General features: G+C 40.4%; 1 protein-coding gene across 1 annotated transcript in view; it reads right to left on the bottom strand.

The window, feature by feature from the left end:
- Positions 1 to 1,048: 1,048 nt before the first annotated feature.
- The window catches only part of LOC115160636 (actin-related protein 3), a 29,132-nt gene continuing 6,423 nt past the window's right edge, over positions 1,049 to 23,757 (bottom strand). Inside the window, exons 2-12 of the mRNA XM_029710856.1 lie at positions 23,682 to 23,737; positions 23,141 to 23,253; positions 21,244 to 21,354; positions 19,449 to 19,544; positions 19,123 to 19,230; positions 18,105 to 18,248; positions 4,046 to 4,219; positions 3,673 to 3,765; positions 3,358 to 3,483; positions 3,077 to 3,160; positions 1,049 to 2,307 (exon numbers count right to left, since the gene is read on the bottom strand). Coding sequence (XP_029566716.1) covers positions 2,212 to 2,307; positions 3,077 to 3,160; positions 3,358 to 3,483; positions 3,673 to 3,765; positions 4,046 to 4,219; positions 18,105 to 18,248; positions 19,123 to 19,230; positions 19,449 to 19,544; positions 21,244 to 21,354; positions 23,141 to 23,253; positions 23,682 to 23,737 — 1,201 coding nt within the window. The 3' untranslated portion in view covers positions 1,049 to 2,211. The remainder of the gene's footprint in view (positions 2,308 to 3,076; positions 3,161 to 3,357; positions 3,484 to 3,672; positions 3,766 to 4,045; positions 4,220 to 18,104; positions 18,249 to 19,122; positions 19,231 to 19,448; positions 19,545 to 21,243; positions 21,355 to 23,140; positions 23,254 to 23,681; positions 23,738 to 23,757) is intronic.

Genomic DNA, 23,757 nt, shown 5'->3' with positions numbered 1-23,757 from the left:
AAGGCACAGTCAACTTAGTGTATGTAAACTTCTGACCCACTGGAATTGTGATACAGTGAATTATAAGTGAAATATTCTGTCTGTAAACAATTGCTGGAAAAATGACTTGTGTCATGCACAAAGTAGATGTCCTAACCAACTTGCCAAAACTATAGTTTGTTCACAAGAAATATGTGGAGTGGTTGAAAAATGAATTTTAATGACTCCAACCTAAGTGTATGTAAACTTCCGACTTCAACTAAGTGCTCATGCATCTCAGTTTGTCTGGCCTAAGGCCACAGCCACACTGAGATGAATGAACACAGATTAAATTGTATATTCAAAAGTACAACATCTCTACTTTCTTCTGACAAGTTCGTATGAAAAGACAGATCGTTTGTGGGTTTCTTTGTCTTCGGACAATAATCTTGGTTGTCCGGCAACGGATGACTCCCATTGGAAAAAAACATGGGCTCCCTCAAATTCTTCAACACGAAATCCCAATGTGGCCATGGCCTAATACTGGCATCACCACCTGTTGTGTTTGAGATCACATCCTGATGGGGTATTACTTCTTGATGGAGACATAAGCCTTATCCCATTCTCCTGTCTCGCAGTCTCTGAATGCATGTTATAACCAGGGTGCGAGGGTGTGGAAGTGCATTTCCCTAGATAATTTTGCACTCGACCTGTGAGACTTCATGCCAGTGACAAACCCAAAGTGCTTTGTACTCAGCAACATGTCACACATTTGGCAGTGCTTAGAGCTCAGACCGCAAGACAGAATGGGACAGGGCAATACATGCTAATGTGACATTTCTCAAGGATCCCTAGCAAATGACAACTCAATGGTTCCAATGAAAAGATTGGCTTATGGGTAAAACTACAAGTGTAAAGACTTTGTTTTGCATGTCAGTCACATCCCACACTAAATAAAGCATAGATTTCCATCAACTATATAAAAATATAATCTTAAGATATATGCTAGATGTATTTGAGAAAATATACAATTGCACATGAACCAGTGACATGGCACTGGACAAAATTAGAGACACGGCAAACAAGAACCAAGTCAAAAATTGATATATTGCAGTCTTTTTGCTTTTTGTTCATCATAGGCTGGAGATCTTTATATGACATTGTGGGGTGTTGACTGTGTTTGCTGTCTGTGCTTTTTGTTGCTGTTAATTTGTTTGAAATCTCAATAAAAATGCTAATCATAAAAAAAAACGATAGCCCAGTCAAGCACTTAAGAAACAAATCTGAGCCTTTATTGGAATGTTGCGAGGCATTAAATAAACAAATCCCATATTTTTTTTTATTATAATTTGGTATTTAATTTTAAAACAAATCTAGGCTAACAATACTGGTCCGACAGTCATTCTCTTTCAATTTCATTGTTATTATTTCATGAATAGTTTTAAATTTTCTTTCGCTAAGACATAGAAGAGGAAAACTGGCATGGTCGAAAGTGAAAGCGAAGGCATGTTAATGTAGAATTAAAGGGAGAATAGCAAGGACAGACAATGGGGGAATGATGAGGGAGAAACATTTCAGTTTTCTAACTTAAGAAAATACTGCGTATCAAAGCTGCATTGTGGGTTAAAACAGTCACTTGCTGATACTGGTATGCAATAAAAACTTTCCCCAATTTCCCAAGTTTTACATATAAAAAACCTTTACGAAATATAAACAAGCTCTTGCTGTGATACACAAAGTGAAGTGCATTTGAAGCAGAAAAATGAAATGGAAAATAAAAGACATTAATATGTTCTATAACCTTGGCATGATCAACGATATCTTGAGTCGTCAGATATTGCCCGGAGTCAAGTTCTTTAAACATAAATAAATGTTTTATGACTTCTGGTTTTATTATCATCAATGTTGTTGTCATCATCATTACATCTACCACCACCATCATTACCATCATCGTTTAGCTTTCTGCATGTTGCTTGACAGATCCGGAAATGATCTTTTATTGTTTTGGTTTAGAAACCATATTCCCCTCGTTTTGGAAAACAAAAAAGGAACATTCGCAATACATTTTCCAGCCGGACTGTTTCTTTTTTTCTCATTAAAAAAAAAAAAAAAAAAATATGTATCACCTCTCGTTCTGTACATCCAGAGTGAACAAGCAATCAAAAAGCACAAACTCACCACCCCTGACCCACTGTCTCCCCTCCCAACCCCTACCCAACCCGGTCTAACCATTAGGATGTTGGAGGGCCACAGTTAAGACATGACTCCAAACACGGGGTTGTGGCGACAGATGCTAGGACCAATCTCCTCATAGTCCTTTTTGGTGTGGCATACCTGGTAGAACTCAGGCTAGAAAAGAGAAAGCAATGTGTTGATATTTGGCATATTTGAATAAAAGAAAACAAATTAAAACATAAACAACCTTTGTGTGTGGTTTTGACTCTTGTTTTTGAATACTGGTTGTTCCTGTCAAAACCAGCACCTGGAACGACACACTGCTGTGCAGAGAGGCTCCCTCCTTTTTTCCCCCCATCTTAAAAACATGTTTCAGATGCGCATCTCAACCACACAAACCAAAAGGACACTTCACGGGCACAATCATACAGTCCCAGAGTTCCTGTTCTAAAAAAAGCGGCAATCGGTTGGCTCATCATGAGTCATGCAATGTTGTAACCTCCCGATACATTGTCAAAGGATGCTTCCGAGTACATTATGGGCGTTTCCCTTTCATATTTAATTAAAATAAGGACTTCATTTTTTTTGTATTACTTTTTCATTTCAACTCAGTTACAGGGAAACTGGAAGATGCCATGCCCTTAAGTAAGCATTACATGGCAGTAATCATGCTGACAATGCAAATCATTGAAATTGAGCTAAAGTGCTGACAGTAACCTTTCAGCATTACTATAGTTTTAGGGAGGCAAGTTTTGCAGATGGCATGTAAAACAACATTTTCTGATGACATTTCCAATCATTAAGTTGCTTTACTATGTGCCAAGTAAGAGGTTTCCTCATCACAGGAAATGTGTGTCATAGAACAACTAATACTAATTTCCACAATTTTAGTTTTGGTAACGTTTTTCCCCACAGAATGGAGCAACAGGTTTGTGATACTTACAGTTGAGGCTAACATGGATCCTCCGAACCACACTGCATATCTCTGCATATGATGAGTGATGACTTGCACGTCGATTGGTTTGGGCTGAGAGGGCAAAAGCAAACAACACAAATAAAGATCTTACATTTCTTACCTCCTACACTAACCTAATGCTCTGCCAAAACTGTAGCGGGTTACAACTAAGAGAAAACGATAAGAACAGGAGCAGCTCGTGGGGACCACAATTATTCGGCTAAAGAGACAACTCCAGTAAGATCACCATGACTAGGGACTGCTCTCACCTTGAGCTTGCCCCCGCTCAGCTCCTCGCTCATCTTCAGCCTGGCGTCCACCGTCCTCTTCAGGTCCCTCTGCAGACGCCGCCCAAAGTCCCTGAACATGGTGGAGCCGCCCGACAATACAATGTTCTGGAGAAGAACACAGTGTGTCTAGTTAAGACTGGTTAACACATGCCCTAACACAAAACCGGGTTCAACTCGAGCACACACACACACACAATAGTGAAGTCTGTACAAGTCAAACCCAAAGTGCTGATTGGATATTAAATTGGATGTGGTTTTTAAATCAATATCTATGTAGTTCAGGGATATGATTACCTTGTAAAGGGGACGTCTGACATCAATGGGGCAGTTCTGGATAACCTCGTCCACAACTTCAGAGATGGGCTGGGTGAAGTCAGGATTGGCAAACTGGTGGATTTTGAGGAAGAAGAGTGTGAGAGAAAGTTTTTTTAAAAGTGTGTACACGCCTACGTTCACAGATAAATATCTTAAAGTGGCAATATGTAATTTTTTGGTCGACCTGACCAAATTCACATAGCAATGTGAGTTATAGATCTATCATTCTACCTGAAAGCAAGTCTAAGAAGCAGTAGATCTGTCCTATTTCTATGCTTCCCGTTCTTAAGTTTAGCATAGCGCAAACCTCTTGCTATGCAGCCGTTTAAATAGCAAAGTGCTCACTGCTAACCTCCGGGTGGAAGAAGATCTCAGGGCCGAGGAAGCGCTCGTAGCCTACGTCGACGGTGAACTCCTTCTTGCTGATGTTGTTTATGCCGGTGTACTGCTTGATCCACTTGGAGCCGTCCACGTCGTACTTGTTGAACTCTTTCACTAGGTCCGGACACACGTAGCTGAACCGCTCCTGGTGTAAAAAGACATGGAAGACAAAGCGAGAGTGGATGCTTAACTACATTGGATTTGAAATGATACAGCTTTAACGTGAGGGTATTTTCATCCATATAGGGTGAACCGTTTAGAAATTACAGCACTTTTTGTACATTTGCCCCCCCCATTTTAGGGGACCATAAGTATGGGGACAAATTCAGTTATATGTGTATTAAAAGTAGTCAAAAGTTTATAATTTGGTCCCATACTCCTAGTACACAATGATTACATCAATCTTGTGACTCTACAAACTGCATTTGCCGTTTGTTTTGGTTGTTTCTCAGAAATGGTAAATAATGTACTGTGCCACTTTTAATGTAAATAAGAATATAATATTATTGAACACTTTCACATTAATGTGGATGCTACCATGATTACGGATAGTACGGATAGTCCTGAATGAATCGTTAATAATGCTCAGTGAGAAAGTCAGACGCAATAATATCATACCCCAAGACATGCTAACCTCTCACCATTACAATTAGGGGAGTTTAGCATTTTTTTTGGGGGGGGGGGGGGGTATGATATTTATGCCTCTAACGTTCTCACTCATCATTATTTCATGATTCATTCAGGACTGTCTATAGTCATGGTAGCAGAGAAGAGTTTAGAAACATATATTATTATTTACAATAAAAGTGACTCCAAAATTGCACAATACACCATTATTTTCTATTGGGTACAAAATGATTTGAAACAGAACCAAAACAAACAGCAAATGCATCCAACAAATGTGTAGTCACAAGCTTGATGTAGTAATTGTGTGCTACAAATATCAGACGAAATACTTCACTTTTTACTACTTTAACACACAAATGAATTTGTTCCAATACTTTTGGTCCCCTAAAATGCAGGGGATATGTACAGAAATGGATGTAATTTCTAAATGGTTCACATGATATGGATGAAAATACCCTCAAATGAAAGCGGACAAACTGCACTTCAACCTCATAGTCATTGCATAATTTCAAATCCAAAGTGCTAGAGTACAGAGCCAAAACACAAAAAGTGTGTCATTGTCCCAATACTTTGGAGCCCACTGCATGTTACATCATGTAGGGCCAGTGTGGTCTTCCAGAGCAGAACTGGAAGTTTTAAAAAGTTCAATAGTTATTTATTGTTTTAAGTTTTAGTATTTATCTTGATCTTGATGAGCAAATCAACTCTGGGAGGTAAAAACATATTGGTTAAATCCTGAGACCAGTGACTCTTCTTCCTCAATTAAGCCGTTTCTGATTAAGGACCTGCGTGATTTCAGCCCTGTTAAGACCCACATGATTTTGGCCCTAATTAGGTTCTAAATAATTGTCAAAAAACCCACTCCACTTAATTCTCCATAACACACGTTCTGGTAGATATGAACGCAAATGATTGGATAGCTCTTTTCCAAGAGCAAGAATACAAATCAAGCTACCAATTGCAGTCAGTAGTCAAGTCTCAGTAGGATGAAAAGCCTGATAATTGTTTTTCACCTCGAGACAAACACTTATCTTCAACACAAGGGCCAACAAGGATTTTAGATGAGTCTTCCAATAAACATTTACTGCTTTGGATGAAGGGAAGCGAATCACAATGGATTCTGGTAAAAACGAGCAGCAATTACAAGCATGGGTTTAATGGGAACAGCACACCCTAAGAAACACCAGGGGAGTCAAGCAGTCTATCTTGAATTGTTAACGGAACAAAACAATCAAAATCAGAACCACCTCTATGTATCCCACGTTTCAAACTTCTTCACAAAAGAGCAGTTTGAATATCAAGTGATGTTGTTCTTTGCGTTAAGGAGGTATGAAACTTTCCGGTGGAATAAGGGTTCCACCTAGTGTTCAAGTTAACACACTACAGGCAAGGTGAACATTTCACATCCTCTTTTAGACATCTTGGTTTAGTATTTTCTTTATTTACATTTCATAAAACATTGTGAGGTGTGCTAGCACTATTCATATACTCAGTCAACTTCCCAACTTTCAGTGCAAACAGTGACCAAATCTTAACTGTGTGAGTAGTGGCTGGTGGTTGATAGAGGAATGCTGTTGGGGCGCATACCTTCATACAGTCACAATTTATTTAACCTTTATTTTGACAGGGAGACAATACTGAGACCAAGGTCTATTTTCCAGATGAGCCCTGTATAGCACCACAATACCCGTAAAAATACAATAAAAACACATTAAACTACACATTCATATACACAATAAAATATACAACAATACACAAAAAGCAAAACCCAATTATAAAAAAAACGAAACATTCTTCAGTAGAAAAGTCACGTTACACCCTTCTAAAATTACCTAGAGGCACCAATTCCTCCAACGGCATCCAAGGGTTTAAGATTAGAGGCAGCTGCACTTTGATAAATAGCATCACCATAATCAACAAGTAAAAAGATTAGTCAGCAGGAAGCAGATTGACTGCACAAAGAGAGACAAGATCTGCTTCTGTTAAAAAAAAAAAAGTTGTTTCTTAACAAGCTCATTTGTATGTTTTTTAAACAATAAATCATTGACAATCCAAATATCAAGGTATTTGTATGCATGGACTCGATTATAGCACCATCCGAGTAGTGCAGTAATTACACAACATATACCCAATACACACAAATCTAGTAAAGGAATGGAATTAAGAATATAAAAATATGGACGAGCAATGTCAATATACAGTAGAATAGTATAGGATACAGTATATACACATATGAGATAGGTAATGCAAGATATGTAGACATTATTAAAGTGACTGGCGTTCCATTTATTAAAGTGGCCGGTGATTTCAAATCTATGTTCATAGGCAGCAGCCTCTAATGTGCTAGTGATGGCTATTTAACAGTCTGATGGCCTTGAGATAGCGGTTTTTCAGTCTCTCGGGCCCAGCTTTGAAGCACCTGTACTGACCTCACCTTCTGGATGATAGCAGGGTGAACAGGCAGTGGCTTGGGTGGTTGTCCTTGATGACATTTTTGGCCTTCCTGTGACATCGGGTCCTGAAGGGCAGGTAGTTTGCCCCTGGTGATGTGTTGGACACATCGCACCACCCTCTGGAGAACCCTGCGGTTGCGGGCGGTGCAGTTGCCATACCAAGCGGTGATACAGTCCGATGGGATGCTTGATTGTGCATCTGTAAGAAGTTTGTGAGGGTTTTAGCTGACAAGCTAAATTTATTCAGCCTCTTGAGGTTGAAGAGGCGCTGTTGTGTGAGTGGACCATTTCAGTTTGTCAGTGATGTGTTACGCCAAGGAACTTGAAGCTTTCCACCTTCTCCACTGCGGTTCCGTCGATGTGGATAGGGGCGTGCTCCCTCTGCTGTTTCCTGAAGATCACGATCATCTCCTTTGTTTTGTTGACATTGAGTGAGAGGTTATTTTCCTGGCACCACACTCCCAGAGCCCTCACCTCCTCCCTGTAGGCTGTCTCATCATTGTTGGTAATCAAGCCTACTACTGTTGTGTCATCTGCAAACTTGATGATTGAGTTGGAGGCGTGCTTGGCCACACAGTTAAGGGTGAACATGGAGTACAGGAGGGGACTGAGCACGCACCCTTGTGGGGCCCTAGTGTTGAGGATCAGCGAAGTGGAGGTGTTTCCTACCTTCACCACCTGGAGGGAGGCCAGTCAGGAAGTCCAGGACCCAGTTGCACATGACGAGGTTCAGTCCCAGGGACTCGAGCTTATTGATGAGCTTGGAGGGTACTATGGTGTTGAATGATGAGCTACAGTGGTTCTTCCTTTAAAAAAGTTTTGAGCTTATGCTGCGACCGTTAGATGGTGGCATTCGGTCATTGCACCACACTATTACAAGGGGGAGTTAGATTATCGTTCTATCGGTGGAGGTGTTTTCAGTCTGAGAGTTTCTCTTCTTTGGCACTAGAGTCCTGTATCAGGCATCAACAAAAATCTGTCGGTGGTCCTGGAGCATTTAAAGCATATTGAAGATAGAAGCAACCTCTTAATGAGTTCCGATCTGTTATCCACCGATTATTATTAACTCTATTATAATTATATAAAAAGCCCCTTAAATCTGGTCTTTGAGAATATCTGTCCTAACGAAAAATGCCCCTTAGATATTAATTTAGAATCCTCCAATCCTCTAAATTTAATTAGACATCCAGGGCCATTTTATTGATCTGCAAGTATTTTAATTTTCTGAGTTCTGAGAGCCGTGTTATACCAATTATTATTGGATTATTCACCATGGCAACCTCTTGTTAGTATAACATTGAAAATTGTGTGTTTATTTTTTTATTGAATTCAATAATACATTTGTACCACTGTAGATGCTGTGTTTATTTACAGTAGTGTATTAATAAACTGTTGGGGCTAGGGGGCAGTATTTGCACAGCCGGATAAAAAAACGTACCCAATTTAAACTGGTTACTACTCTTGCCCAGAAACGAGAATATGCATACAATTAGTAGATTTGGATAGAAAACACTCTAAAGTTTCTAAAACTGTTTGAATGGTGTCTGTGAGTATAACAGAACTCATATGGCAGGCCAAAACCTGAGAAGATTCCATACAGGAAGTGCCCTGTCTGACAATTTGTTCTCCTTCTGTGGCATCTCTATCGAAAATACAGCATCTCTGCTGTAACGTGACATTTTCTAAGGCTTCCATTGGCTCTCAGAAGGCGCCAGAAAGTGGAATGACGTCTCTCCAGTCTCTGGGCGAAAAACAGCAGGAGATTTTGTGAGTGGTCAGGCTGAGAACAGTGACACTGGAGATGAGCGTTCATGTGAATTCTCCATGTTTTTCTTTCTCTCTTTGAATGAATACAACGTCGCTCGGTTGGAATATTATCGCTATTTTACGAGAAAAATCGCATAAAAATTGATTTTAAACAGCATTTGACATGCTTCGAAGTACGGTAATGGAATATTTTGAATTTTTTTGTCACGAAATGCGCTCGCGCGTCACCCTTCGGATTGTGACCTGAACGCACGAACAAAACGGAGCTATTTCAATGTAACTATGGATTATTTGGAAACAAAACAACATTTGTTGTTGAAGTAGAAGTCCTGGGAGTGCATTCTGACAAAGAACAGCAAAGGTAATCCAATTTTTCTTATAGTAAATCTGAGTATGGTGAGGGCCAAACTTGGTGGGTGTCAAATTAGCTAGCCGTGATATCTACTCAGAATATTGCAAAATGTGCTTTCGCCGAAAATATATTTTAAAATCTGACACCGCGATTGCATAAAGGAGTTCTGTATCTATAATTCTTAAAATAATTGTTATGTATTTTGTGAACGTTAATCGTGAGTAATTTAGTAAATTCACCAGAAGTTTGCGGTGGGTATGCTAGTTCTGAACATCACATGCTAATGTAAAAAGCTGGTTTTTGATATAAATATGAACTTGATTGAACAAAACATGCATGTATTGTATAACATAATGTCCTAGGAGTGTCATCTGATGAAGTTCATCAATGGTTAGTGCTGCATTTAGCTGTGGTTTTGGTTTTTGTGACATATATGCTTGCTTTGAAAATGGCTATGATTATTATTTTTGGCAGGGTACTCTCCTGACAATCTAATGTTTTGCTTTCGCTGTAAAGCCTTTTTGAAATCGGACAATGTGGTTAGATTAACGAGAGTCTTGTCTTTAAAATGGTGTAAAATAGTCATATGTTTGAGAAATTGAAGTTATAGCATTGATGAGGTATTTGTATTTCGCGCCACGCGATTCCACTGGCTGTTGCCTAGGGAGGTTAAGTACTCTAAAGTTTTACATTTCTAACTCCAAACATCATGCAACCGCAAAATGTCTGATAAAGCACATAATGTACAGTATTTTTTCATCAACATTTTTTCGCTTTCGTTAATAAAATGTTAAATAATATTTTATCATGCAGATTTTTATTTTTATTTCTATTTCTTTTTTATTTTTATTTCTTTTAAGTCTAACAGTATTTTTGAAATGTCTACAGTAGATTTTCCATTCCCCCTGAAAGCCCTAATCTTCTCACCTAAATGAATAGAGATCCTGGTCATGGTGCTACAGTATGTTGTTACAGCATAATCAAAGTGAGGACAATCGGCGATCCGCTGTATACTTATGGTCTATTGTAACCTTGAGTCATACCTTTCCAGTACTCCTCACCCTGCCCCAAACTCCATCCTTAACACAGTTACCATTCAAAAATGACTTCGCGACCAAAGAGAACAGACGAAATGGACATCGTTTTCATCAAGCCAGCTTCTGTGTTTTTGGTTGATGGCCAATTAAAAACAGTCAAATGCATTCGTGAATAATTTAAGGTTGCTTTCTCTTCTCTGTGCTGGAGTTCTTTTAAGAATACAAAAGAAGCCGTCCACCATTGATAGGCTATCAGCAGGACAATAGACTCTTGCTGAGGTGATGCCCCTCTCACCATGCACTGTCTGACACCTCGTCAGTAGCCCCAAGGCTCTCATTCCGATGCGCTTCCTACATGATCAGCCATACATACAAATACATGCGTTTGTCCCCAGAGAATCTAGAACAGCCCTGTTCTGTTTTACCATGGGATTTCATGAGATATGTCAAATGTAGACGACAGTCCGCAATGATTAAAAACGGTTACACGCTGATAGTCATATGTAAAACATATTCATGCAGCGTTTGGTGATGTGCATCTCCAACATGTATTAAAGATTCATTCCTCAACTGAATAATGAGGAAATTAGCAAATGGTGGTGCACCACATTGTTTTATGACTTGCCTAGTTAAATAAAAAATAAAAATAAACATTGTTTCATGTAATATGGTGAATTATACGGACTTAAGCCAAGATTCATAAAATATGAATTTATTACTACAAAACGCTCGTTGAACAATATTCTATTTAAGAATACAAAAGAAGCCTTTCACCCTTGATGGGCTATCAGCAGGACAATAGACTCTTACTGAGTCCACCAAATGCACTGTTTTCTAAACACATCTGGATGGATCCATAATGAATTACTATGGGAATAAATATCACTGAATAATAGAACATTTTGAATAAATTAGGCTAATGAAGGTAACAAATTGTTGCTTACTGAAACTCCCAAAGTCACCCAATTGTTATAAATAGGATTTGAAGCAATAGCCTATACACATGTGGCCAACTATTTCAGCACCGTTTTGTGCTGCTCTGAGACAATCATGGGGGACTGGTCTTGATAAAGCAATGTTTATTTTCAATGAATATCCGTTTGGCTATTGGTTAGCCTACAATTAGGGTGTGAAAATGTTAGGATTATTTTGCTCTTCACTCACAGTCACTTAGTAGCCTAGGCCTACTCCCGACTGGCCACGTTGTACAGCGCCATATTTTCCTAACATTAAAAACAGTCAAATGCATTCCTGAATTCAGTCACTTTAGCCGACACGTTGAGGTTTATTCATTGTTTAAATATTCAAGGCTACCTTTGTTATTTCATTTTATAAATAAAATGCTTGAATGTATTTGAAGACATGGATGACTTGTATGATGTGTGATGACATGCACAAATGAATGACTGATAGAAATACTGTATATTGAAGTAGGCCTGTATGCCAATTAGTAAGTTATGCTAACACACCTACTGTACAGTAAAATAGGACTCTTATGTTATTGAAATAACATGGCGCTGTAGACCTAACTTCTCAAAGATGCCCTCTAGTGTCAAACTAGCATTAACTTGTTGGGGCTAGGGGGCAGTATTTACACGGCCGGATAAAAAAACGTACCCGATTTAATCTGGTTACTAATCCTACCCAGTAACTAGAATATGCATATACTTATTATATATGGATAGAAAACACTCTAAAGTTTCTAAAACTGTTTGAATGGTGTCTGTGAGTATAACAGAACTCCTATGGCAGGCAAAAACGTGAGAAGGTTTCATGCAGGAAGTGGCCTGTCTGACAAGGTGTTGTTGTTCTTGCTTCTGTTTATTGAAGAGTCAGGATCTTAGCTGTAACGTGACAATTCCTACGGCTCCAATAGGCTCTCAGAGCCCGGGAAAAACATGAACGATGACGAGGCAGCCTCAGGCTGAAACACATTATCGCCTTTTCCAAGTGGCCCATCAGAGGACAATGGAATTAGGCGCGTGACTGATTCGACCCCGTGCAGTATTTTCCTTCGGCTGTTTAGCTAATTGCAGATTCCCGGTCGGAATATTATCGCTTTTTTACGAGAATAATGGCATAAAAATTTATTTTAAACAGCGGTTGACATGCTTCGAAGTACGGTAATGGAATATTTAGACATTGTTTGTCACGTTATGCGCCATGCGCTCGACCGTGATTTACCATTCTGATAGTGTCTAGAACGCACGAACAAAACGTCGCTGATGGAACATAACTATGGATTATTTGGGACCAAACCTACATTTGTTATTGAAGTAGAAGTCCTGGGAGTGCATTCTGATGAAGAACAGGAAAGGTAAGACCATTTTTCTTATAGGAAATGTGATTTTGGTGAAGGCTAAACTGGGTGGGTGTCTAAATAGCTAGCCCTTGATGCCGGGCTATCTACTCAGAATATTGCAAAATGTGCTTCATCCGAAAAGCTATTTTAAAATCGGACATATCGAGTGCATAGAGGAGTAATGTATCTATAATTCTTAAAATAATTGTTATGCTTTTTGTGAACGTTTATCGTGAGTAATTTAGTAAATTGTTAGTAAATTCCCCGGAAGTTTGCGGGGGGTATGCTTTTTCTGAACGTCACATGCTAATGTAAAAAGCTGGTTTTTGATATAAATATGAACTTGATTGAACAGACATGCATGTATTGTATAACATAATGTCCTAGGTGTGTCATCTGATGAAGATCATCAAAGGTTAGTGCTGCATTTAGCTGTCTTCTGGGTTTTTGTGACATTATATGATAGCTTGAAAAATGGGTGTCTGATTATTTCTGGCTGGGTACTCTGCTGACATAATCTAATGTTTTGCTTTCGTTGTAAAGCCTTTTTGAAATCGGACAGTGTGGTTAGATTAACGAGAGTCTTGTCTTTAAATAGCTGTAAAATAGTCATATGTTTGAGAAATTTAAGTAATAGCATTTCAAAGGTTTTGAAAATCGCGCCACAGGATTACACTGGCTGTTACGTAGGTGGGACGAATTCGTCCCGCCGGTCCCATAGAGGTTAACCAGCATCAATGGCTGACACTTAAATAACATGCCATAGAATTCTGTGGCACCCACAAGCTGTGCTGCAGTATGACAACTTTTAAAGCAAGAAGCACTGTATAGTCAATGAACAGCATTCTTACATGATGAGTTGTTAATCATGAAACATACACCCCCATCCTTCTTCCCGGAGAGATATTTATTCCTGTCTGCACGATGAACTGAGAATTTAGCTGGTTAGACCGAGTCAGGCAGTATATCAGAGCGCCATGTTTCCGTGAAGCAGAGTATGTTACAATCCCTGATGTCTCTCTGGGAAAAGACCCGCGCCCTGAGCTCGTCAACTTTATTATCCAGAGACTGAACATTAGCGAGTAATATACTCGGAAACGGTGGGTGGTGTGTGCGCCTCCTAAATTGGACTCAAGGACCACCCCGAGTACTTCTCCTTTGCCGGTGTTGTTTTGGGTCGGCTTCTGGAATCAGTTCAATTGCCCTGGGGGGTGCGAACAAAGGATCTCCTTCGGGAAAGTCGTATTCCTGGTCGTGATGCTGGTAGTGCTGGTGAGTTACCGCCACTCTGATATCCAATAGCTCTTCCCAGCTGTATGTAATAACATAAAACATTTTCTGGGCTAATGTAATAAATAAAAAAATACTGCAAAGTTTCCTAAGAGCAAGAAGCGAGGCAGCCCTCTCTGTCAGTGCCATTTTCACACAGTACCATACCATGTAAATCTCTCACGGACAAGGTGACTTTTCTCAACAAAATGAATTGTGGAAAAACGACTGGAACCATTTCCTAGTTTGACTGCTAGGTTTTATGACTCATACTGTGGTACTCTATTAAGCACGAGTTTTAAAATCTGTAAAGGCTTCCTGCACAACTGCAAAATCAGACTGTAGCCATGTCACAGCCAGGTCAGCAGTCGGGGTAATAGCGTACATAATAGGATCATCTGCATATAGATTAAATCTACAATTTTTAACAAATTGACTATAAATAGTGAAAAGAACAGGTCCTAGTATCGACCCCTGTGGAACATTTATGTATTTCAAGAAATTCGTACTTAACCCCATCAATCACAATGGTCTGAGTTCTGCCACTAAGGTAATCATGAAACCATGAACAGGTGGCAGAGCTCAGGCCTATCGAGGACAACTTAATCAATATAAACAGTATCAAATGCTTTTGACAGATCCACAAACAAAGCAGCACATTTAATTGTAGTGTCTAAGACATTGACAAGATCATTAACAACTAAAGTGGTGCTGTAATAGCGCTATGCCCAAGGCCTAAATCCTGATTGGTTTACACTCAAAAAACATTTCTCAGAAAGAAAAAAAGAGCAAAGTTGTACATTTACCAAGGATTCACAAAGCTTAGCTAGACAAGGAAGCCTTGAAATTAGGTGATAATTATTAAGATCACTACTATCCCCGCCCTTATGAAGTGGCAACACAAGAGCTGATTTCCATACTTTTGGAATATTTCCTGATAACAATATTAAATAAAAAAAATGTGGGTTATTGAGAAAAACATGATGGGAGCTGCACACTTAAGCTGACCGGGATCCAATTGGCCAGCCCCTGTGGATTTGTTGTTGTCTATTTGTTGCTAGAAAAGCATCCAGGACTTATTTTTCTGTAAATAGCCTAAAATAAAAGCTTTGACTATAATTTCTCTGATCATTCAGCAAATCCCCCCCATCAGCATCCAGCCCAATATCATTGTGAATAGGCTTAAAAGTTCTTTCAGAGATAAATAAAATGGTGATTAAATGCATCAATGATGGCATTTTTTTGTAATGAGGCTCATGTCTGAATTAATTTGTTGTGGCAGAGAGGAGGAAGTAGAACCCTTCAGGGAGTAGACAGTTTTCCAGAATTTAGCCAGGTTCCCATTACAATCCGAAAAAGAGGTAACAAAATAGTCAGATTTAGCCTTACTAATTTGTCTTACACAATGAGCCCTCAGTTGCTTAAAAGCATCTGATAATTCCGGAGTGTACCAGGCATTCGATCTACCTTTAATCCTTAATTTTTTGAAGGGAGCATGATAATCCACAACAGTACTAAACACATCTGCAAAAAGGTTGAAAGCTAAATCAGGTTCAGGAATGGATAAAATACAACCAAGGTCACGAAAATAAAGATCATGTAAAAATGCCTGTTCACTGAAGTTAAAGTTCCACTTTGTTATGACACGAGGCTTAGGTTTTTGTATTCTCACATCTCGAACACAAAGTGGGCAATGGTCACTAATATCTTGGGTGAAGACACCAGTAGAAATATATTTCTCTGGTGTATTCGTTAAAATAAGATCAATCAGAGTTGACTTTGAAGGATCTTTAGGGTTGGTCCATGTAGGATTAGTCACCAGCTGGGTTAGGTTTAGATCATTACATGCGTCTTTTACACAATTTAGGTCACCCAGGATAATAACTTCTGATTTAGTAAAAGACGACAACAAACTAGTTAACTCCTTGAGTGCACAAAGGTAAGCAGAGCGAGGACGGTAGACCCCTATGGCAGACAAAGGCTTAAAGATGGTAGCTCACATTTTTTTGGCAAGGGAAATAGATTTCAGTAAAAAGACAAATTATTTTTAATAAGAATGGCCACACCACCACCTCTACTCTGATTATCAGCTCTGAACACATAACCCTGAATATTAAATATCAGATTCCAGAAAGTCCCCAGAGATCCAAGTTTCAGTCAATACCAGAATTTCCGGATTCATCTGCATAGCCCAGATCTTGATGTAATCCAGTTTAGGAAGTAAGCGCCTAATGTTCAGATGCATCAACCCAAGTCCTTTATGATGTTTAAAGTCACACGGAGTCTCCAACTCAAACAAGCTACTTCCAGTAGGCGGTTGCAGACCGTCTGACGGTTGATATTGATATAGTTGGTATGGCTTAGGGCTGGGCAGTATACCATATTTTACGATATACCATTATTGATGCATGGACTGGTTTGGGTTTTTACTTAACCTTCTATAATGGTATTTGAATGTTTGGTTTGTTAAATGTGATATGCCGTGCGTAATGTCCATTTTTGTAGTTTACTTTGCTACTCGAGTCATCGCTCTCCATGCCGCTTTCCACACAGACCGAGCCCCGCCCTGTCTCTCAAGGAGCACATTTGTTGTTCCTCAACCACCAGACACTTGCATTCAGTCTGCATGGTCAATGCAGCACATGCAACAATGTTGATGACAACGATGCTGTTTTCACTATGCTTCTTAATATAAACCCACTAGCGTTCTATAATGACACTATTAGTTTGTGTTTCTTACATCTGCAAACAGCTAGTTTCTATTTTCTTAGCAAATTGGGCCTGAATGTTGCTAGCCGCTAATGCTAATCGCTAATAAATGTACTGAGTCAAAGCAAACGTAATTAGCTATACAGCCTGATAATACCAGCGATGACGTAGACCTACACCAGCATGTTGTTTGGGCAACAGTATCTTCTAAATCAAAGAGGAAGACAAAAAAGCAAGAACTTAGCTACATGAAGTAGCAAAGAAAAACATTCAATGTTGCCAAAGATTATAAGGTGCCCTAGGAAACACTGTAGAAATCAGCATATCAACACTTTGGTTCCTACCCTGTCACAATAACTCCTCCCTGGCATTTTCATTTGTTGTCATGTCAAACACTGTATACAAAGTGCCCACTATTGTATATTAACTATAGAATTAGAATAATCCTTCTATTGCCATGATTCAAACAGTTCACACAAGTGTTTTGCTCTAAATTGCAAGTCAAATTGCAATTGCAACATTTAGTTTAAAAAAAGGTCTAGATTGTTTGCCCATATCATGTAGCAGTGTGGAAATGATCTCAAACGAGTGCTGTAAATGCAGAAATTGCTGGAAATTCATTTTGGTAGAAGTTGAATTGAACAGTATAAAACAATCAGAATGGAGAAAGACCCGTTGAAATCACTTAGAATGTATGTCTTGCCACCCTAGGGTAACACACTACTCATAAAGCAAATGTTGAACATTCATTACTCAAAAACATAAAATACCATAAAATACTGTCCAATTATAATTATTTTAAATACCGTGATATGATATTTTGACCATATCGCCCAGCCCTAGTATGGCTATAAGATTGCATGAAACTGCCCCATTTGGTCTATCCCTATTAGTAAAAGAAATTGGAATTACTTTTTAGGCCCTGTGGCTGCAGGCAATGTCAATATGAGGAACTCACAGAGTAACCAATTATGGAATGTTATAAACTGACTTACATGAGCTTTGGTTTCTATTGTGCATCAGCCCAAGCCCTCAACATGATTTGAAAACCAATAATGGGACTAGTAGACTAGTGCCAGAAAGACAAAACAGTGAGACTTCTGCCAGAGTGGTCGGTCCAGGACCAGAGTGACAGGTATTGTGATGCAGTAGCGTGATTTGCATGGAACTTTTGACCTGTTGTAGTCAAGCCAAGCTAGTATGCTAATACCATGTAGAATGTGTTGCAAATCGTCCCCGAAACTGTTCTTGTGAAGGCAAAACATACAGTATTTTGTTGGTCTACGGAACTGCAACAGGGTATGTAATTTGTGTGTGAAAATGCCCTAAGACAACATAGGATCATTTCAATTAGAATTCAACATTCTGGAAAAACTTGCCTCAGAGAACCAGGGATACAGTTAGGGTTGAAAATTTGGTCTAGGATTGGCTCCTTGACTATACTGTGAACCAGTACAGTGGTTAGTAATAGGAGAAGTGGTGGATGATCGGAAATGTAGTTCGCTGCAACCTACCTTGACTGCCTTGGCTGTCTCCAGGGACTGCTCTGGGGGGATGCCCACCTCCCGCTCCCTCAAAAGCTGCTGGGTGAAGTAGGTGATGTCACGACCAGCGATGGGAATGTGCTTAATACAGCTGCCGATGACGTAGCCCTCAGCCTATAGCAACACAAAGACAGATGAGTCAGAGTTCACAATGCTTGGAGTAAGGTGATGTGACAGCATATAAGAATAAATAGGTCAAAGTAGATGCATAGATGTTTAAATTACTCTACTGCCTGATTAACGCTATTGTGCTGAACTAAACTTACAGCTTAGATATTCTATTTTCACATTGTCCTTTTCAGAATGGTTTCCAGCAAATATGGTGGATGTGTAACAAGGCCAGGCCAGTACAGCTTAAATTTGGCTCAGTAGTGTGAAAAGGGTATGAGGGAATATACTGTATACTTTTACCAAACTTGAATGACCATGAATAAGCAGTGGCTTGTACATCCTGCAGGGCAGTTTAAAACCAAAATGGTGACTAAATCACCATTGCACAACTTGTGTTCTTGCCAGGAAATTCCTTCTTTACCTAAGTCTGTGTATCAAAAGTATACAGTGGCCTACTTTCATAGTTTCCTCTCCATCATCTTCACTGATTGAAAATAAATGGACAAGGAAAAAAAAGAAGAAAAAAAACATACCCACAATATGAATCTTTCCCTGGCTTTTACCAATCCAGTCTTTTTTAAGATCAGTTCAGAAAATACGAAAGGAGACAAGCAAATGAGGCCACTGAAAAGTGTTGAGACGCATGAACCTCAACTTGAACGATTAGAGGTCTGGCTGAGATAGCCTTTCACTAGAACCAGGGTTGTGCTCAGTATGGCACACAGAATCCAAACACTTTGTAATGGAACAAACAAATCAGTTCAGATTGTACCTCCCCATCACAAAAAGTTCTCTCCCTATACTGTGTTTGTAATATATCTGTATTTTCTGTCATGTGTGAGAAGGCTGTCCTTAGGTCAGCTGATGTGCCACTCACCACAGGGATAACGTGGGTGACTCCGTCTCCACTGTCGATGACCGTCCCAGTCAGTGTCCTCTCCCCTACCTGTCTGGATGTCCAGGAGGCCGCCAGTGCCAGGACAGCCTTGGGGGGGGGGGGGGGGGGGGGAACAGAGAAAACAGCATCAATGTGACACCCTTGTAAAACAACACTGTCGTGTCCTACATCAGAAAGTCTGCGATGTCCTTTACCACAACATTAAACAGCAGAGGCAGTTACGGAGTCTGTGTTTTATACAGTTAAACAGCATATCGGCTGTGTGTGTGCTAGATAAAATTGTGTTCCCAGAGATTAAGCTTTACCTGCACTGCGATGTAGAGCCCTGGGACGTTGAAGGACTCAAACATGATCTCTGCTGTGTACTCTCTGTTCTCTGGTGTGTTCAGAGGAGGCTCTGTCTGCAAGAGGACACCACAGTACTGGGAGTTAAGACTTCCACACACAGACACACTAATCCAACCCGTATCAGGTTTATTAACAACCACATGGACACTCAATTAGGCCTGGCACAATTACCGTATAACCGACGGTTATGACCTTTTAATTATTTTAGCGTGTGGAATGAACAGCTGATTGAAGACCGGACGGCCGGGCATTCGTGCGGTAGAGTCCGTTTCAGCGGTAACACGGACTTGTTATCAACGTTTTTATTTATTTCACCTTTATTTAACCAGGTAGGCCAGTTGAGAACAAGTTCTCATTTACAACTGCGACCTGGCCAAGATAAAGCAAAGCAGTTCGACACAAACAACAACAAGAGTTACACATGGAATAAACAAACATACAGTCAATAATACAGTAGAAAAAGTCTACATACAGTGTGTGCAAATGAGGTAGGATAAGGGAGGTAAGGCAATAAATAGGCCATGGTGGCGAAGTAATGACAATATAGTAATTAAACACTGGAATGGTAGATGTGCAGAAGATGAATATGCAAGTAGAGATACTGGGGTGCAAAGGAGCAAGATAACTAAAATACCATATGGGGATGAGGTAGTTGGATGGGCTATGTACAGGTGCAGTGATCTGTGAGCTGCTCTGACAGCTGGTACTTAAAGTTAGTGAGGGAGATATGAGTCTCCAGCTTCAGTGAGTTTTGCAGTTCGTTCCAGTCATTGGCAGCAGAGAACTGGAAGGAAAGGCGGCCAAAGGAAGAATTGGCTTTGGGGGTGACCAGTGAGATACCTGCTGGAGCGCGTGTTACGGGTGGGTGCTGCTATGGTGACCAGTGAGCTGAGATAAGGCGGGGCTTTACCTAGCAGAGACTTGTAGATGACCTGGAGCCAGTGGGTTTGATGACGAGTATGAAGCGAGGGCCAACCAACGAGAGCGTACAGGTCGCAGTGGTGGGTAGTATATGGGGCTTTGGTGACAAAACGGATGGCACTGTGATAGACTGCATCCAATTTGTTGAGTAGAGTGTTGGAGGCTATTTTGTAAATGACATCGCCGAAGTCGAGGATCGGTAGGATGGTCAGTTTTACGAGGGTATGTTTGGCAGCATGAGTGAAGGATGCTTTGCTGCGAAATAGGAAGCTGATTCTAGATTTAATTTTGGATTAAATAAATAACTTTTGGTATAATTTTCATGCTGAAGATTCAAGAAAAATGACTGTCACCTCAATTACATGTAAAACTCCTCGCTTTGAACCTACAGAACAGGTCTTAGTTACAATGCATTATAAGAGCCTAACAATGCATTTATAATAGGATCTATTTTCAACCTTTTAAGGAAATAGTCAACTTTGTGCTAATGGATCAAACACTGGCATTAAATGCAACCCATTTCACAGAGAATGAGAAAGCTCATCATGTAAAGATTTTGGCCGACTGTTTTAAACATTTAGTTTCAGTTCCCTTCACTAGCGGATCCATTTCACTTGGCTCACAGTGCCGATATAGTTGTACTTCCTCAAGTCTCTTGACATTTATGACATCACTTTTTAAACCACGGGTGCACAACTCAGGCCCTTGACTTCCACAGTACAGCTGTTTTTTTGTTTCTCCCATGAAGTTGGAAAGAGAGCCTACCCTCTATCCATCAACATGGTTTCTTCCTATTCTGTAAATGTCCCATTTGGCCCATGGGCCTCTTACCAACAGGAAGTAGTGGTCCTCAGGCTCTGCCCTCAGGTACTTGAAGATGACCTGCTCCATGAACCTCTCCATTAGGTCCCAGTCCTCCACGATGCCGTGACGAATCGGCCACTGGTGGGCGAGAGGTCAAAGGTCAGTCACACAGGCAAACATAAAGGCTAGTAAATTCCTTATTGACACCAAGTACACCAACATACACTTTAGTGCATGGATGAATGAAACTTCAAGTACACCAACTTACATTTAGGACATGACCTAGTGACAAACCAAGTACACTGAACAAAAATATAAAAATGCAACACGTATTTGAGTTGGTCCCATGTGGTGAAATAAAAGATCTCAGAAATGTTCCATACACACAAAAAGCTAATTTCTCAAAAACGTTGTGCACAAATTTGTTTACATCCCTGTTAGTGAGCATTTCTCCTTTGCAAAGATAATCGTTCCACTTGATGGTTGTGGCATATTTAGAAGCTGATTAAAAACAGCATGATCATTACACAGGTGCACAGTGTGCTGGGGACAATAAAAGGCCACTAAAACGTGCAGTTGTTACAACGCCACCGATGTCTCACGTTGAGTGAGTGTACCACTGGCATGCTGACTGCAAAAATGTCCACCAGAGCTGTTGACAGAAAATGTAATGTTCATTTCTCTACCATAAGTCGCCTCCAACGTTGTTTTAGAGAATTTGGCAGTACGTTCAACCAGCCTCAGAACTGCAGACCACGTGTATGGCATCGTGTGGGCCAGCGGTTTGCTGATGTGAACAGAGTGCCCCATGGTGGCAGTGGGGTTATGCAAGGGCAGGCATAAGCTACGGACAACAAACAATCGCATTTTATCTATGGCAATTTGAATGCACAGAGATACAGTGACGAGATCCTGAGGCCCACTGTTGTGCCATTCATCCGCCGCTATCACCTCATGTTTCGGCATGATAATGCATGGCCCCATGTCTCAACGATCTGTACACAATTACTGGAGGCTGAAAATGTCCTAGTTCTTCCATGACATGCATACTCACCAAACATGTCACCCAATGAGCATGTTTGTGATGCTCTGGATCAACATGTACAACAGCGAGTTCCAGTTAACACTAATATCCAGCAACTTCACACAGCCATTGAAGAGACGTGGGACAAGATTCCACAGGCCACAATCAAAAGCCTGATCAACTCTTTGCGAAGGTGATCTGCCTCATGCAGAGGGACACATGGTGATCACACCAGATACGGACTTGTTTTCTGATTCACGCCCCTATTTTTTTTTTGTATCTGTGACCAACAGATGCATATCTGTATTCCCAGTCATGTGAAATCCATAGATTAAGGCCTAATGAAATTACTTCAATTGACTGATTTCCTTATATGAACTGTAACTCTGTAAAATCTTTGAAATGTTCTGCATGTTGCGTTTATATTTTTATTGTTCTGCATACAATAACATACATTTCGTAGGCCTGCATGGCTTAGTGACACTAACATACATTCAGTACATGGCTTAGTGACTAGCTGTGACAGATGCCTCTCTAGTGAAGTATACTGGTTTCCATATTGCCTTGGAATAGGAATCTGTTAAACACACAGTATGCGAGTTATCACGACACACCTTGCGGGCCGCGTGACACACCTTGCGGGCCGCGTGACACACCTTGCGGGCCGCGTGACACACCTTGCGGGCCGCGTGACACACCTTACGGGCCGCGTGACACACCTTACACGACAACTTCCAATTGGTGGGCTTGTGCATTGTATTGGTCACATAAAAATTACTTCTAGGCTGTCATGTTTTGCTGTCATGTTTGGCATTGGGCAGGTTTGTTTGTCGTTTATGTGAGCTTTGATATACTGTATTGGGTGGGCCTGTAGCCTTTTCAAGTGAACAGGTTCGGTACCTTTGTGGCGTAATTGGGCTTGTCTATCCCCTCGTCGCCAATGAAGAAGTCCAGGTCATCCACCCCCTTGACCGTCCTTGATCCAACCTTGGCTGACTCTTTGATTGCAATACCTGGGAGGGAGAGATGGAGGGAGAGAGCAAGAGCGCGCGAGAAAGGGCACGAAAGAGAAAGAGCGAGAGAGTGAGTGAAAGAGAAAGAGCGAGAGAGAATCGATTAGACTAAGGCTGTGTTTGATGAAAGAGCTTTGTTAGGGATACTATGTTTGTTCTCTAAATAAAACACTAATTCAGTCAAACACCAAGTGCAAGAGTGAACTATGCCCTCACTGTTCACTATCCGGACTTGTATTCCCAACGCATGGCCCCAAAGGGTTCCTCTTTGAAACCGTGTTAGCTCTCTGCTTGACCAGCTTTAAAATGACTTTGGTCTAGGCAACACAACATTTTTTGTTTTTTTTAAATCACCACTGGCTGAGTTCAAGTTCAACAGCTAGGCCTACCCTCTATGTAAGGCGAATCGCCTGGACAGATATACTCACATGATGGAACAATGAACTGTGGCTCTGTGTTCCCTGCATACCCAAGCTTTGTGTATCTGGAAGAGAGAGAAAAGGT

The sequence above is a fragment of the Salmo trutta genome, chromosome 24 (genome assembly GCF_901001165.1).
Source record: "Salmo trutta chromosome 24, fSalTru1.1, whole genome shotgun sequence".
Lineage (NCBI taxonomy): Eukaryota > Metazoa > Chordata > Actinopteri > Salmoniformes > Salmonidae > Salmo > Salmo trutta.
The sequence above is the reverse complement of the archived record's forward strand: the minus strand, read 5'-3'. Positions and strand labels throughout refer to the sequence as shown.